Here is a 13,014-nt window from a genome sequence, read left to right on the forward strand (position 1 = left end):
ATTAAAAATGAAGATGAAAAAGAAAAAGTTTTAATAAATAATTCAAATTAAATTTTAATTTAAATTTTAATACCTATACCAAAAAAACTTTTTTGCCAAGCGACCAATTTTTTTTTTTTTTTTTTTTTTGACTTTTTTTTTTTTTTTTTTTTTTTATTTGTGATTTGTTTTGATTCATTCCTCAATTTCTTTTAAAAAAAAAATGAAAGATTATTTACAAATTGTTGCAGAAGAAATTCATTATCCCTCATTTCCAGGACCATATCATGAACTTACAAAAGATGCACAAAGTAAATATCTTAAAAAATAAAAATGAAATTTAAATTGATTAAAAATCTAATAATTATTTATTTTAAAAATATTAGTTAGAATTGATTTTATTGAAGAAGTTCAAACTGGTATTAGTTTAAGTTTAGATAAAAAAAAAGGTGGTAATAATTTTTCAGCAGATTGTGGTTTAATGCCAATGTTTTATAGATTAGAAGTTGGTAGAGATATAAATGATAATCAAAAATTAGGTGCAATTATTCAACCAGAGAAACTTGAACTTAATTATAACTTTTCACCAAGTAAATTATTATTTGGTGGAATTTTAGGTGGAAAATCATCAAGAATTGGTGGTGACATTTATGTTGGTGTACCAATGACACCTCAAATTAATTTTGAAAAATTGGTTAAAAAAATATCAACAGTTGGTACAATTACACATGAAACTAATAAAACATCAACTGAATTCAAAGTATCAAGGATCTATATGGGAGATATTGATCATCGTTTGGCAGGATTGACATTTTGTTATGGATTAAAACCATCACTATCATTAGGATTTGAATTGTATTGTAAATTCATTCAAGGTAGTGGTGCATCGATTGGAGGTGCCTCACTTGGCGCTAGACATCGTGGTAGAGCAATGGGTATTCAATATGATTTAGCAGGTACTTGTAATATTTTTGGTGATCTTCAATTAACAAGTTCAATTGGTATCATACCAAATAGATTATCTTTTTCAACTAGGTTCAATTTAAATACAAGTAATATCATTAGTAATATACAATTTGGTACTCGTATAAATGGTAATCCTATAATTGGTAATCATGAAATTCCAATTTGTCTTAAACTTCGTACTGATACTAATTTTGAAAATGCAATTGCTTTAGATATTGATACTCCTTTCACTAGTATTAGTATTGGTTGTTTTGGTAAAAAATTAGATTTATTTAAAAATTATGGTATTAATTTTTCATTTTAATCAATAAAAAAATAATAAAAATAATAAAAAAAAAAAAAAAAAAAAATAATAATAATAATAATAATAATAGTTTATATTTATATTTAAAATAATAACACCTTTTTTTATTATTTATTTTTTTTTATTTTTATTTTTTTTTTAAAAAACACTTTTTTCTAAACTTTTCAAAAATGTATTAAAGTAATTTAAAAAAAATTTTTTAATTGTCATAAATATAACTCATATTATCTTTAAAAAATTTAGTAAACAGATTTGAGTGAATATTCTTTGACACTTTTGATGTGGTTTATTTAAATCTCATTTTAATATGATAAAAAAAATAAAAAAAATAAAAATTATAAAATTTATTAATAAATATTTATTATTATTTATTATAATTTGCATTTACCCCTTTTATCAATAAATTTGTAATTATAGTAAAAAAAAAAAATAAATAAAAAAAAAAAAACAATCTGATTTAAATCAAATTATTATAATAATAAAAAAATATAAAAATCAGTTTCATAAAAAATATGTAAACTAAAATCTATTAATTTTTTAATAACCAATCATTAAATATTAGAATTAAATTAATTATATTAATAATAATAATAACAACTATTTATATAAATTTAGAGATTTGAAACAATGATTGGTTTTTTTTTTTTTTTTCAAAAATAAAATATATTTTAATAATAATATTTTATTACATTGAAATTAAAAAAAAAAAAAAAAAAAAACAATGAAAATTAAATATTATTATAATATTATTATTTATTTAATAATAAATAAACCTCATATTCAATAATTCTTAATACTATATATCCTAATCTATCTTTGGTATGGACTTCAAAAAATCTTTTTTTAAAATGACCATAGGAAGATTCTACAATAAAATTATTTATTTATTTTTAAAAATGCATGATATTTCTCGTTTAGTTTGCAAAAGCAAATAAAAAAAAAATAACAATTTATTTGAAAGTGAATTTTAGGTGTGGGTGTTTCATACATTTTTGTATGCATATGTTGACAAAATAGAAATAATTTTTATTTTAATTTTAGTTTTTTAAATTATTTTATTTTTTTATTTTTTATTTTAATTTTAATAATATTTCGAAAATAGCATCATCTTCTGAAACTGTTTCAAATAATTATTTATTATTGTATTTTTATTTAATTTTTTTTTTTTTTTTTTTTTTTTTTTTTATTTTATTTTATTTTATTTTTTATTTTATTTTTTTTTTTTTTATTTTATTTTTATTTTTTATTTTTATTTTTATTTTTTTTGACATGGTTTGTCATGTTTGCGCATTTTTGATAATAAAAAAAAAAAAAAATCTTAAGTTTTTCAAATAAAAATAAAGATTTTTTTTTTTTATTTTTTTTTTATTTTTTTTTATTTTTTTTTTTATTTTTTTTTTTTATTTTTTTTTTTGGCAGTATAAATTTTTTTATTTATTTTTTATTTCCAATTAAAAAAAAAACAAAAAAAAAAAAAAAAACTTTATAGCCTTTAAAGTATGTACATGATTTGATTATCTTTTTTTATTTATTTTTTTTTTTCATTTTTTATTTTTTTTAGATTATTTTTATTGTTAAAACTTCTTAAAAATAAGCAACCAACAAGGTGTTTGCACACACATGCCCCATTATTTTTTGTGAAAATGAAACAACAACGGTTTCTTTTCCTAATTTGGTTGTTTTTTTTTTTTAAATTTTTTTTTTTATTTTTTTTTTTTTAAAATTTTTTTTTTTAAAATTTTTTTTTTTTAATGTTTTTATTTTTTTATTTTTGTTAAAAATTTTTGTCTTAGCCAGCACCCCAACAATATTCATTTTCATTCCAAAGGTTTATTAATAAAATAAAAAAAATAAATAAATAAAAATAATAATAAAAATTTATAATTAAAGTAACTAAAAAATAAAAAAATAAATAATAAAACATAAAAAAATAAATAATAATAATAAAATTTCAAAAATCAAAAGAAAATCAAAAAAAAAAAACAAAATAATTATATTTTTTCAAGTAAGAGAATAAATTATTGTTAATATCAATATTTCACCAAAGCTTTCTTTAATTAGCAGCTTTGATTTTTTTTTTTTTCTTTTTTTTTTTTTTATTTTTTATTTTTTTTTTTTTTTATTATCAATTGCAGATACACAATAAAAACATAACCACCACCACTACTACCACTACCACTACCAAAATCAAATACATTTACATCATATATTATCAAATTCAGATTGTTGGAAAAACTCACAAAAAAAAAATCAAAATTATCATTTTCTTCTTGGGGGTTTGTTAAATTTATTTTTTATTTTTATTTTTTTTTTTTTTTACTTTTATTTGCTTACTTGTGTGGTATTGTGTTGAATTCAACACATCAAAAGCGTTTATCATAATGCCACACTAAATTTAGTGGCAATAAAAATAAATATCCATGATTGCAACAGTAATAAAAAAAGGAAAAATAAAAAAAAATAAACCACTTTTTTTTTTTATTTTTTATTTTTTTTTATTATTTTTTTTTTTTTTTGCCCATTATTAGATATAAAAAAAATTAATAAAATTAATAAAATTAAAAAAAAAAAAAAAAAAAAAAATGGGGGTGGATAGTTTAATTTGATATATCAAATTTGACAATCGCCCCCACTTCATTAAAAAAAAAAAAAATAATAATAATTTTTTCTACCCCCTCCTCACACGCACTTTATTGTTTTTTTTTTCAATAATTATATTTTTAATTTAATTTAATTTAATTTTTATTTTTATTTTTTTTATTTTCATTTTTTTTATTATTATTTTTTTCTTTATTAATTGAGTTTTTTTTTTTTTTTATTTTTTTAATTTCATTTGATTTCATACTTTTTATTATTATAAATTTTTTTTTTAGATTCTCTCTAACATTTTTTTTTAATTAAATTTTCAAAAACAAATAAATAAAATATTAATACAAAAAGTAGTAAAAAACTTTCAAACAACATCAAAAATAAAAAATGAACTCTTTCTTTGGTAAGTTATAATATTAAATTTTTTTTTTTTTTTATAATTATACTAATTAATATATATATATATATATATATTTTTTTTTTTTTTCTTCTTCTCTCATTTAAAATAGACCTTTTCAAATCACCATCAAAAAATACCAAAACTGGTTTATCAAGTTCAATGGACTCAATAACTGAACCAAAATCAAATATGTCTTCACCATCTTTAAATTCATCCACATCAAGTTTATCTTCACCATCTTTAAATTCATCTCCATCATTAAGCTCATCAACTGATGGTGCTTTCATAATGAGAACAACATCTTCTCCATCAATTGATATTCCAAATAGAGAATCCTCTTACTTTAGAATGCTCCAAGTTGTTGAAGCTGGTTCATTCTAAAAAAAAAAAAAAAAAAAAAAAAAAAAAAAAAAAAAAAAAAAATCCAACTTTGTACATATCGAAGAAAATAATAATAATAATAATAACTTTACCAATTCAATTTTTTGTTGTAAATATTTCATAAAACAAAAACAAAAAGACAAAAAAAAAAAAATAATAATAATCATAATAATTAAGCAAGAGGTATAAGTAAATTCTTGTATTTCTTGAAAAATGTGCATTTTTTTTATTGTAAATAATTAATATCAAACAATACATCCAATGATAAGGGATTTATAATTTCTATCGCTTGTAAATAATTTTTTAAAAATAAAAAATAAAAAAAAAAATAAAAAAATAAAAAAATAAAAAAATAAAAAAAAAATAAACAATACTCCCATCAAACGTACTTTAAAACTTCTTTTTCTTTTTTTTTTTTTTTTTTTATTTTTTTATTTTATCGTTTTAATTTTATTTTTTTTTTTTTTTTTTTTTTTTTTTTTTTTTTTTTTTTTTTTTGTCGGGGTGATTTAATTTCATTTTTTTATTTTTTTCATTATGTTTTTCAAAAATGTTAAGAATATCTCTTTATTTGAGAAATGGTTCAAAAATAATAAATAATCAAATAAAATCATCATTACCACATGGCGATGATTTTAATAATTTTAGATCATTAACAACAACAACAACAACAAAAAAAGTTTTTAATAACAATAATAATAATAGTAGTGATAATAATAATAATAATAATAATAATAATAATAATATTAATAATAATAATAATAATAATAATAATAATAATAATAATAATAATAATAATAATAAAGAGTTTTTTCAATCAAATTCAACTATAAATGCAAAAACATTTAAAGTAAAATCAGAAATTATTAAAGAGAAATTAATAGAGAATTTTAATGAAATTAATGAAATACTTGAAATTGAAAAAGAACCAATAGAAATTAAATCATTCAATGGTTTTAATATAATAAAGATTGATCCAAATTCAAAAAAGAAATTAAAAAATAAACAAGATTCAAAAATATTAAAATTAGTAATTGATAGTATTGAACATAAAGTATTGATTGAAGGTGATGATTTAACTATTAAACATTTAACTACACCTTCAATTTTACTTAAATTTGGGTTAATTGATAAATTACCAATATCAACATCAACCATTTCAACATCAACAATTCCAAAAAATTCAAAAAAAATTGAAAATTATTTAGCATTTGATATAGAATTAAATAGATTACCAAATTCATTATTAATTAATAATTTTAATTTTAATAATAAAATAATTTTAAAACCACGTATGTATAATAATAATAATAATAATAATAATAATAATAATAATAATAATAATAATAATAATAATAATAATAATAATAATAATAATAATAATAATAATAATAATAATATATATAAATAAATTAATAGTTTACTAAAAATTAATAATTTTATTTTTATATTTAAAAGATTCATATGCAATGGATACAAATTCAATTTCAATTCAACAAATTTTAAAGCAAATATGTGATGAAAATTCAATTGGAACAAAGTTAAATGAGATTGATTTTAAAAATTGTTTAGAAGAATTTGAGAATGAATTAGCTATTGCATCACCAAAAACTTTAATATCATTAAAGATTGAAGAAATATATCAAAAAAAGATTTTAGGTCTTTTACGTAGTACTTTTAAAGAAAAAGAACAAGAAATAAAAAGAAATAAAAATAAAAATAAAATTGAAAATGAAGAAAATGAAAAAGTAAAAGTAAGTGATCAAGAAAAGGAAGAAAAAGAAAATGATGAAGAAAATGATGAATATGAAGAAGATGAGGATGAGGATGATGAAGAAGATGAAGAAGATGAAAAAAATTTAAAAATTTTATCAGATTTAAGAGAACCACATAAATGGTATACTGAAGCTAGAAAATTTAAAAGAAATATTATATTACATGTTGGACCAACAAATTCTGGTAAAACTTATAATGCATTAAAGAGATTAATGGAATCAGAGAGTGGAGTTTATTGTGGACCATTACGTTTATTAGCACATGAAGTTTATGATAAAATGAATGAGAATGGACTTGACACATCTTTAATGACTGGTCAACTACGTATAAATAATCCAAATTCAACACATTCATCATGTACCATTGAGATGGTATCCACTGATAAAATGGTAGAGGTTGCTGTAATCGATGAATTTCAATTAATGTCTGACACAATTCGTGGTCAGTCTTGGACAAGGGCAATATTGGGTATACCGGCGGTTGAATTGCATTTATGTGGTGATAATACTGCAATTGAGTTGGTGAAGAAGATATGTGAGATCACTGGTGACACATTAACAATTAATAACTATGAAAGACTATCGACATTGGTGATTGATGAAGAGCCAATCGCATCGATGGGTGATATTAAAAAAGGTGACTGTTTAATATGTTTCAAAAAGAAGGATATCATATTCTACAAGAACTATCTTGAGAAGCAAGGACTCAAATGCGCAGTTGTCTACGGTTCACTACCACCCACAACGCGTGTTCAACAAGCTAAGCTTTTCAATACAGATGAGAGTGTCGATGTGCTAATAGCCACCGATGCCATTGGCATGGGTTTGAATTTGAATATCGGTCGTGTGATTTTCTTAACTTTAAAGAAATACGACGGGGAGGTCGATAGGGAGCTATACGCCTCTGAGGTGAAGCAAATCGCAGGTAGGGCCGGTAGATTCGGCACAAAGTACCCCGTTGGCTCCGTAACCACTTTCACCAGAAAGGACTTGGCAAAGATTCGTAAGGATTGGCAATCACCAAATATCATCTCTGACAGGGCTGGTATTTCCCCATTATCTCAACAAATTGAGAAATTCTCATTATTACCACAATGTAAAAATTTAAAATTCTCTGAAGTTCTCACTGAATTCATGGAAAATACAAATATAGATAAACATTATTTTCTTGGAAATTTCCAAGAATTCATTACAATTGCTCAAATCACAGATTTCACAACAATGTCAGTTAAAGATAAATTCCTTTTCTCTCAATGTCCACTTAGTAATTCAAAGAATGAAATTCCAACATCTCATTACATAAAATATGCACTTGGTTATAGTAAAGATAGAAAAGTAAATCTAGGTTTTGATATAGATAAAATTAATAACGCCGAAAAGAGATTCAATGAATCTCCAGATGACACTAAAAAGTTTTCTGAATATTTATCGACCTTGGAATCTTATTATAGTGTTACCGATATTTATCTTTGGTTATCAAATTATTTCCCAACTCATTTCATTCAAGTTAAAAATGCAATCGAACTCTCTGAATTAATTTCACAAAGAATTTCTTTAGTTTTAGAACAACAAATTCAAAAGAATAAAAAAAATTATAAAATATATGGAAACCAAAAATCAAAAAAAAAATCATCACCATCACCACACAAACTTTAAAATATTCTAAATAAAGTAAAAATGGAAAAAATAAATTTTAAAATTTCACATCTTTTTTTTTTTTTTTTTTTTTTTCCTTTTTTTATTTTTTTATTTTTTTATTTTTTTTTTATTTTTTTATTTTTTTATTTATTTTTTTATTTTTTTATTTTTTTTTTGATGAAACAATACAACACCATATGGGTTGATATTGTCACATTTTTTTTTTTTTTTTGTAAAACACCACTTCAATTTTTTTTAAATTTTTTTTTTAATTTAATTTTTTAATTAATTTTTTTTTTTTTTTTTAATTTTTTAATTTTTTTTTTTTTTTTTTATTATTATTATTATTATTTTTTTTGTAATAAATTATTTATTTATTTTATTTATTTAAATTCACTCATTAATATTCAATTTTTTTTTTTTTAAAAAAAAAAAAAAAAAAAAAAAAAAAAAAATATTAATATTTTAATATTTTAATATTAAAATATTTATATATATATACAACACTTAGCACAAAAAAAGTAATTTTTTTTTTTTTTTTTACACCCATACGCAAAACATCCATATATAAAAACAAACATATATTTATTTTTAATTAACACACTCATACACCACTTAAATTATTTGATTTTTTTATTTTTATTTTTATTTTTATTTTTATTTTTTATTTTTTTATTATTGTTTTTTTTATTTTGTTTTTTTAATTTTTTTTTTTTTTTTTTTTTTTTTTTTTTCCTTTCTATCCAATATCAAAAAATTTATAATAATTAAAATAATTATAATAATAATTTAATCACAAATATTAATATATAATAATAAAAATAATAAAAATAATAATTATTATAAAAATAGCCATAATCAATACCCAAAAAAAAAAAAATAAAAATAAAAATAAAAAAAAACAAAATAAAATAAAATAAAATAAATACATATAAAAATAATAGTAATAAAATCAATCATTAATTATTCTTTTTTTATTTTTTTTTTCACATATTTTTTCTTTAAGCTTCCAATAATAATAATAATATTAACCACCTAATTTTTTTAATTTTTAATATTTTTTTTTTTCAAAAAAATAAAAAATAAAAAATAATAATAACATAATCAAATAATACACAAATATCAATAATAGAAATTTTAAAACAATTTCCTATTATTTATTTTTTTTTATAAATTTCTTTAAAGTAAATTCTTATGTAATAATTCTTTTATTATTTTGAATAATTTTTTTTTTTTTTTATTTCTGTTTATAATTTAGAATCTATTTTTTTTTTTTTAAAAAAAAAAAAAAAAAAAAAAAGAAAAGAAAATAAAATAAAAACACCTAAATATATTTGTAAACATATACATATATATATATATATATAAATTTTTTGAAATGAAAACATCAAAGGATAGTAGTAATAGCAATTCAAATAATAATAATAATAATAATAATAATAATAATAATAATAATAATAATAATAATGGTTTAAATGGAACATACTCATCAAAATCATTATCACCACCAACATCACCAAAACAAATGAGTGGAAATAGTATAATAAGTAATAGTACTGGCAATTTAAGTAGTGGCAGTGGTAGTGGTAGTAGTAGTGGTGGAAATAAAAAATTTATAAATAGATCATTCAATACATTTATTGATTTTATAAAGAAACCAGCAAGAAGGAATTCAAAAGCACATAATACACCTCCACCTTATCCTGAAGTTGATACTGGTTTTGGATATTTTTTAGAATTAGATAGTAAACCACCAAAACCATTTGATGAAAAGGATGATCCCATACATAATAGTACTGGTTCAACTGATAGCTGGGAAGGTGATTTAAATTCAAGTGGTGGTGGTGGTAAACAACCCCAACAAACACAACAACAATCAAGTGGTGAAAATTTAAATAATTCTTCAGATAGAAATAACAACAGTAATGAAAATAATCAAATAGTGGACGATAATAGTAATGTATTTAATAAAGGAGTGGTTGTACAAACAGTTCCAATGACAGAGATTGGCTTGTTTCCAGTATCTTTAATGATGGCACAACAAAGGGCTGAACATCCAATTAATGTTGAAGATATTGAATCGGATGTCCAAACTTGTTCAATACCAAATAGTAAACCATTATATAGTTCATTAGGTTGTTCAACAAACTCTTCAAATTCTGGTTCTTCAATTTCCGCTCCAAATATTACTTTCCAATCTTTTGGAATTTCCCCTGTAAATAACAACAACAATAATAATAATAATAGTAATAATAATAGTAATAGTAATAGTAATAGTAATAGTAATAGTAATAATAATAATAATAATAATAATAATAATAATAATAATAATAATAATAATAATAATAATAATAATAATAATAATAGTACTGTAAATAGTAATAATAGTAGTTTAAATAATAGCCCAAGATATCTTAATTCTTCTTCATCTCCGAGATCTATGCAACATCTATCTTCTAAAATTACAACTACTACCACCACAACAACTACTACTACCACCACAACTTCTGATGATAATAATGGTAATACTAATAATAATATAAGTAATAATAATAATATCATTAATAATAGCAATAATAATAGTAATAGTAATAATAATAACAATAATAATATTAATAATACAAATCATAAATTTAAAACAATGGAAAAATATTTTTCATCAAAAGAAAATTTCCCAATACCATTTCCAAAGTTAAAAGATGAATTAGGTGTAATAATTGAAAATTCAAGTAATAAAGGATATGTTGGAGGAAATAAAGGTAGTGAAGATAGAAGAAAAAAGATTGAACAAAAAAAGAAACAAGTACCAGCACCAGAAATGAAAGCAACCAAAGAGAAATTTATAGAAACCATTACTGATCCAACCACTTTAAATTCATTTAGATCATTCATGGAGAATACACAAAGTAATGAAAATTTAGAATTCTTTTTAGAGGTTAAACGATTTAATACAATACAAGATCAAGTCTTATTAAAACATACTTGTGATGACATTTGGAGAAGATTCTTTGATGATCTTGCAGTTACACAATTATGTGTTGAATCATCACTTAAAAAATTAATTAATAATCGTAGAGAGAATCCAACTCATTCAATGTTTAATGAGGTTTTAGATCTTTTATTAGATGATATTGTTTGTGATGCTTTTAGAAATTATATATCATCACCTTTTAATCCAGAATGGAAAAGTGAATTTAAAAAGAAATTTACAAATAATACATATAGTACAACAACTCAACCAATTAATAATTTTAATAATACTAATAATAATAATAATAATAATTGTTCTACTCCTCCCAATAATTATAGTAGTAGTCCAATAAAACAAAGTAATATAAATAACAATAATAATAATGCTAGCAGTAGTAATATTGCAAGCAGTAGTAATGTAAATAATAATAATAATAATAGTAATGGTAGTAACACTAGTAGTTCACATCATAGAGAAAGATTAGATAATATAAAAGGAAATAGAGAAAGAGTAGATAGTAATGGTAAAGAAAGATCAATTGATAATAAAGATATTTTATCATTATTAGAAAGTAATTTAAGTAACCATAGTAATAGTAGTTCAAATAGTAATGGAAAAGATAAAGATAAAGACAAAGATAAAAATGAAAACACTACTGACAATTCAAATAATAATAATAATTCAAATAATAATTTAAATAATTTAATTATAAAAAATAATTTTAATAATATTCTTCAATCACCACAAATTGTATCAAAAATTAATGAAATTTTTAAAGATTCAAATAATTCACAATTATCAATTTCAATAACATTAGATAATGATGAAGATCCAACAATATTTCATTTGGATGAAAGTGATATGGAAAGTTTAATTGAGGAGGTTGTAAAGGATAATATATCAGTTCATACAGAGATTAGTTATAGTGATGTTTCAATTCATAAATGGATTGCTTCGGGTTCATCTGGTAGAGTTTATAATGGACAATATAAAGGTAAGGATGTTGCAATCAAAGTACTTGGTCCTGAAGTTTGTGTACATTTCGATTTGAATGAATTCAAGAGAGAAGTTGCTTTAATGTCAATTTTTAAACATGATAATTTAGCAAGGTGTTTGGGTGCTGGTCAATATGATGACAAATATTTTCATTTGACAGAGTATTGTCACAATGGTTCTTTGTTTAGTTATTTAAGGGATCAGCGTAATAATATTAGTTTTGGTCAAAGATTACATTTTGCATTGGGTATTGCAAGAGGAATGCGTTATCTTCATTCAATGTCAATCATTCATAGGGATTTGAAATCAATGAATATCCTATTGACAAAGAGATTAAAAATAAAGATTGTAGATTTTGGTACCTCTAGAGTAGCAAATAAATATAATATGACAACCCATGTTGGCACCCAAGCTTGGATGGCTCCTGAGATTTTCACTTCAAGAACCTATACGAATAAAGTTGACGTTTATTCATATGCAATCATTTTATTTGAAATTTTCACTAGAAAATCTGCATACGATGAAAATGCAAATATTAACATTCCAAATATGGTGATGAAAGGTGAAAGACCAGAACTTCCAAAAGATATGCAAACTTCAATTTCAAATATAATTAAAAAATGTTGGCAACAAAAACCTTCAAATAGACCTTCATTCATTAAAATAGTTGCATATTTAGAAAGTATAATTTATCCATCAGTTTCAAATAGTTTAGGTTTAGTTGCCTCAACTTCTTTCTCTTCTTCTGCACTTTGGTCTGGTCAAATTTTAGCACAGCCAAAAAATTAAATAATAATAATAATATTTATATATACAATTATTCATATTTATATATATATATATATTCATATTATATATATACTTTAACCTTTCAATAATCCATTGTATTATCATTAATTTTAGTCTTTTTTTTTGTTTTTTTTTTTTTAAAGAAAAAAAAAAAAAAAAAAAAAAACATAAAGTTTAAATAATAAAATAAAAAGGTACACATTTTATATAGTTCGAAATTTAATTA

General features: G+C 20.5%; 5 protein-coding genes across 5 annotated transcripts in view; all 5 read left to right on the forward strand.

The window, feature by feature from the left end:
- The window catches only part of dus1l (tRNA-dihydrouridine synthase 1-like protein), a gene marked incomplete at both ends in the record, with an annotated part of 1,308 nt that extends 1,257 nt beyond the window's left edge, over window positions 1-51 (forward strand). The window contains one exon of the mRNA XM_636882.1: window positions 1-51. This exon is cut by the window's left edge and continues 1,257 nt beyond it. Coding sequence (XP_641974.1) covers window positions 1-51 — 51 coding nt within the window.
- Window positions 52-202: 151 nt separating this feature from the next.
- On the forward strand, window positions 203-1,249 carry DDB_G0278805 (hypothetical protein; the record flags this gene model as incomplete). Its single annotated transcript, XM_636883.1, has 2 exons — window positions 203-290; window positions 366-1,249. 2 exons carry the CDS (start codon window positions 203-205, stop codon window positions 1,247-1,249), a joined length of 972 nt encoding a protein of 323 aa, XP_641975.1.
- Window positions 1,250-4,225: 2,976 nt separating this feature from the next.
- Window positions 4,226-4,619, forward strand: DDB_G0278807 (hypothetical protein; the record flags this gene model as incomplete). Its single annotated transcript, XM_636884.1, has 2 exons — window positions 4,226-4,241; window positions 4,348-4,619. The coding sequence occupies 2 exons, from the start codon at window positions 4,226-4,228 to the stop codon at window positions 4,617-4,619; spliced, it is 288 nt and encodes a 95-aa protein (XP_641976.1).
- Window positions 4,620-5,169: 550 nt separating this feature from the next.
- DDB_G0278937 (hypothetical protein) lies at window positions 5,170-8,050 on the forward strand (the record flags this gene model as incomplete). Its single annotated transcript, XM_636885.1, has 2 exons — window positions 5,170-5,911; window positions 6,078-8,050. 2 exons carry the CDS (start codon window positions 5,170-5,172, stop codon window positions 8,048-8,050), a joined length of 2,715 nt encoding a protein of 904 aa, XP_641977.1.
- A 1,360-nt stretch (window positions 8,051-9,410) lies between these two features.
- Window positions 9,411-12,788, forward strand: rckA (RGS domain-containing protein; the record flags this gene model as incomplete). Its single annotated transcript, XM_636886.1, has 1 exon — window positions 9,411-12,788. One exon carries the CDS (start codon window positions 9,411-9,413, stop codon window positions 12,786-12,788), a length of 3,378 nt encoding a protein of 1,125 aa, XP_641978.1.
- Window positions 12,789-13,014: the final 226 nt, after the last annotated feature.

Source organism: Dictyostelium discoideum (genome assembly GCF_000004695.1).
Source record: "Dictyostelium discoideum AX4 chromosome 3 chromosome, whole genome shotgun sequence".
NCBI lineage: Eukaryota > Evosea > Eumycetozoa > Dictyosteliales > Dictyosteliaceae > Dictyostelium > Dictyostelium discoideum.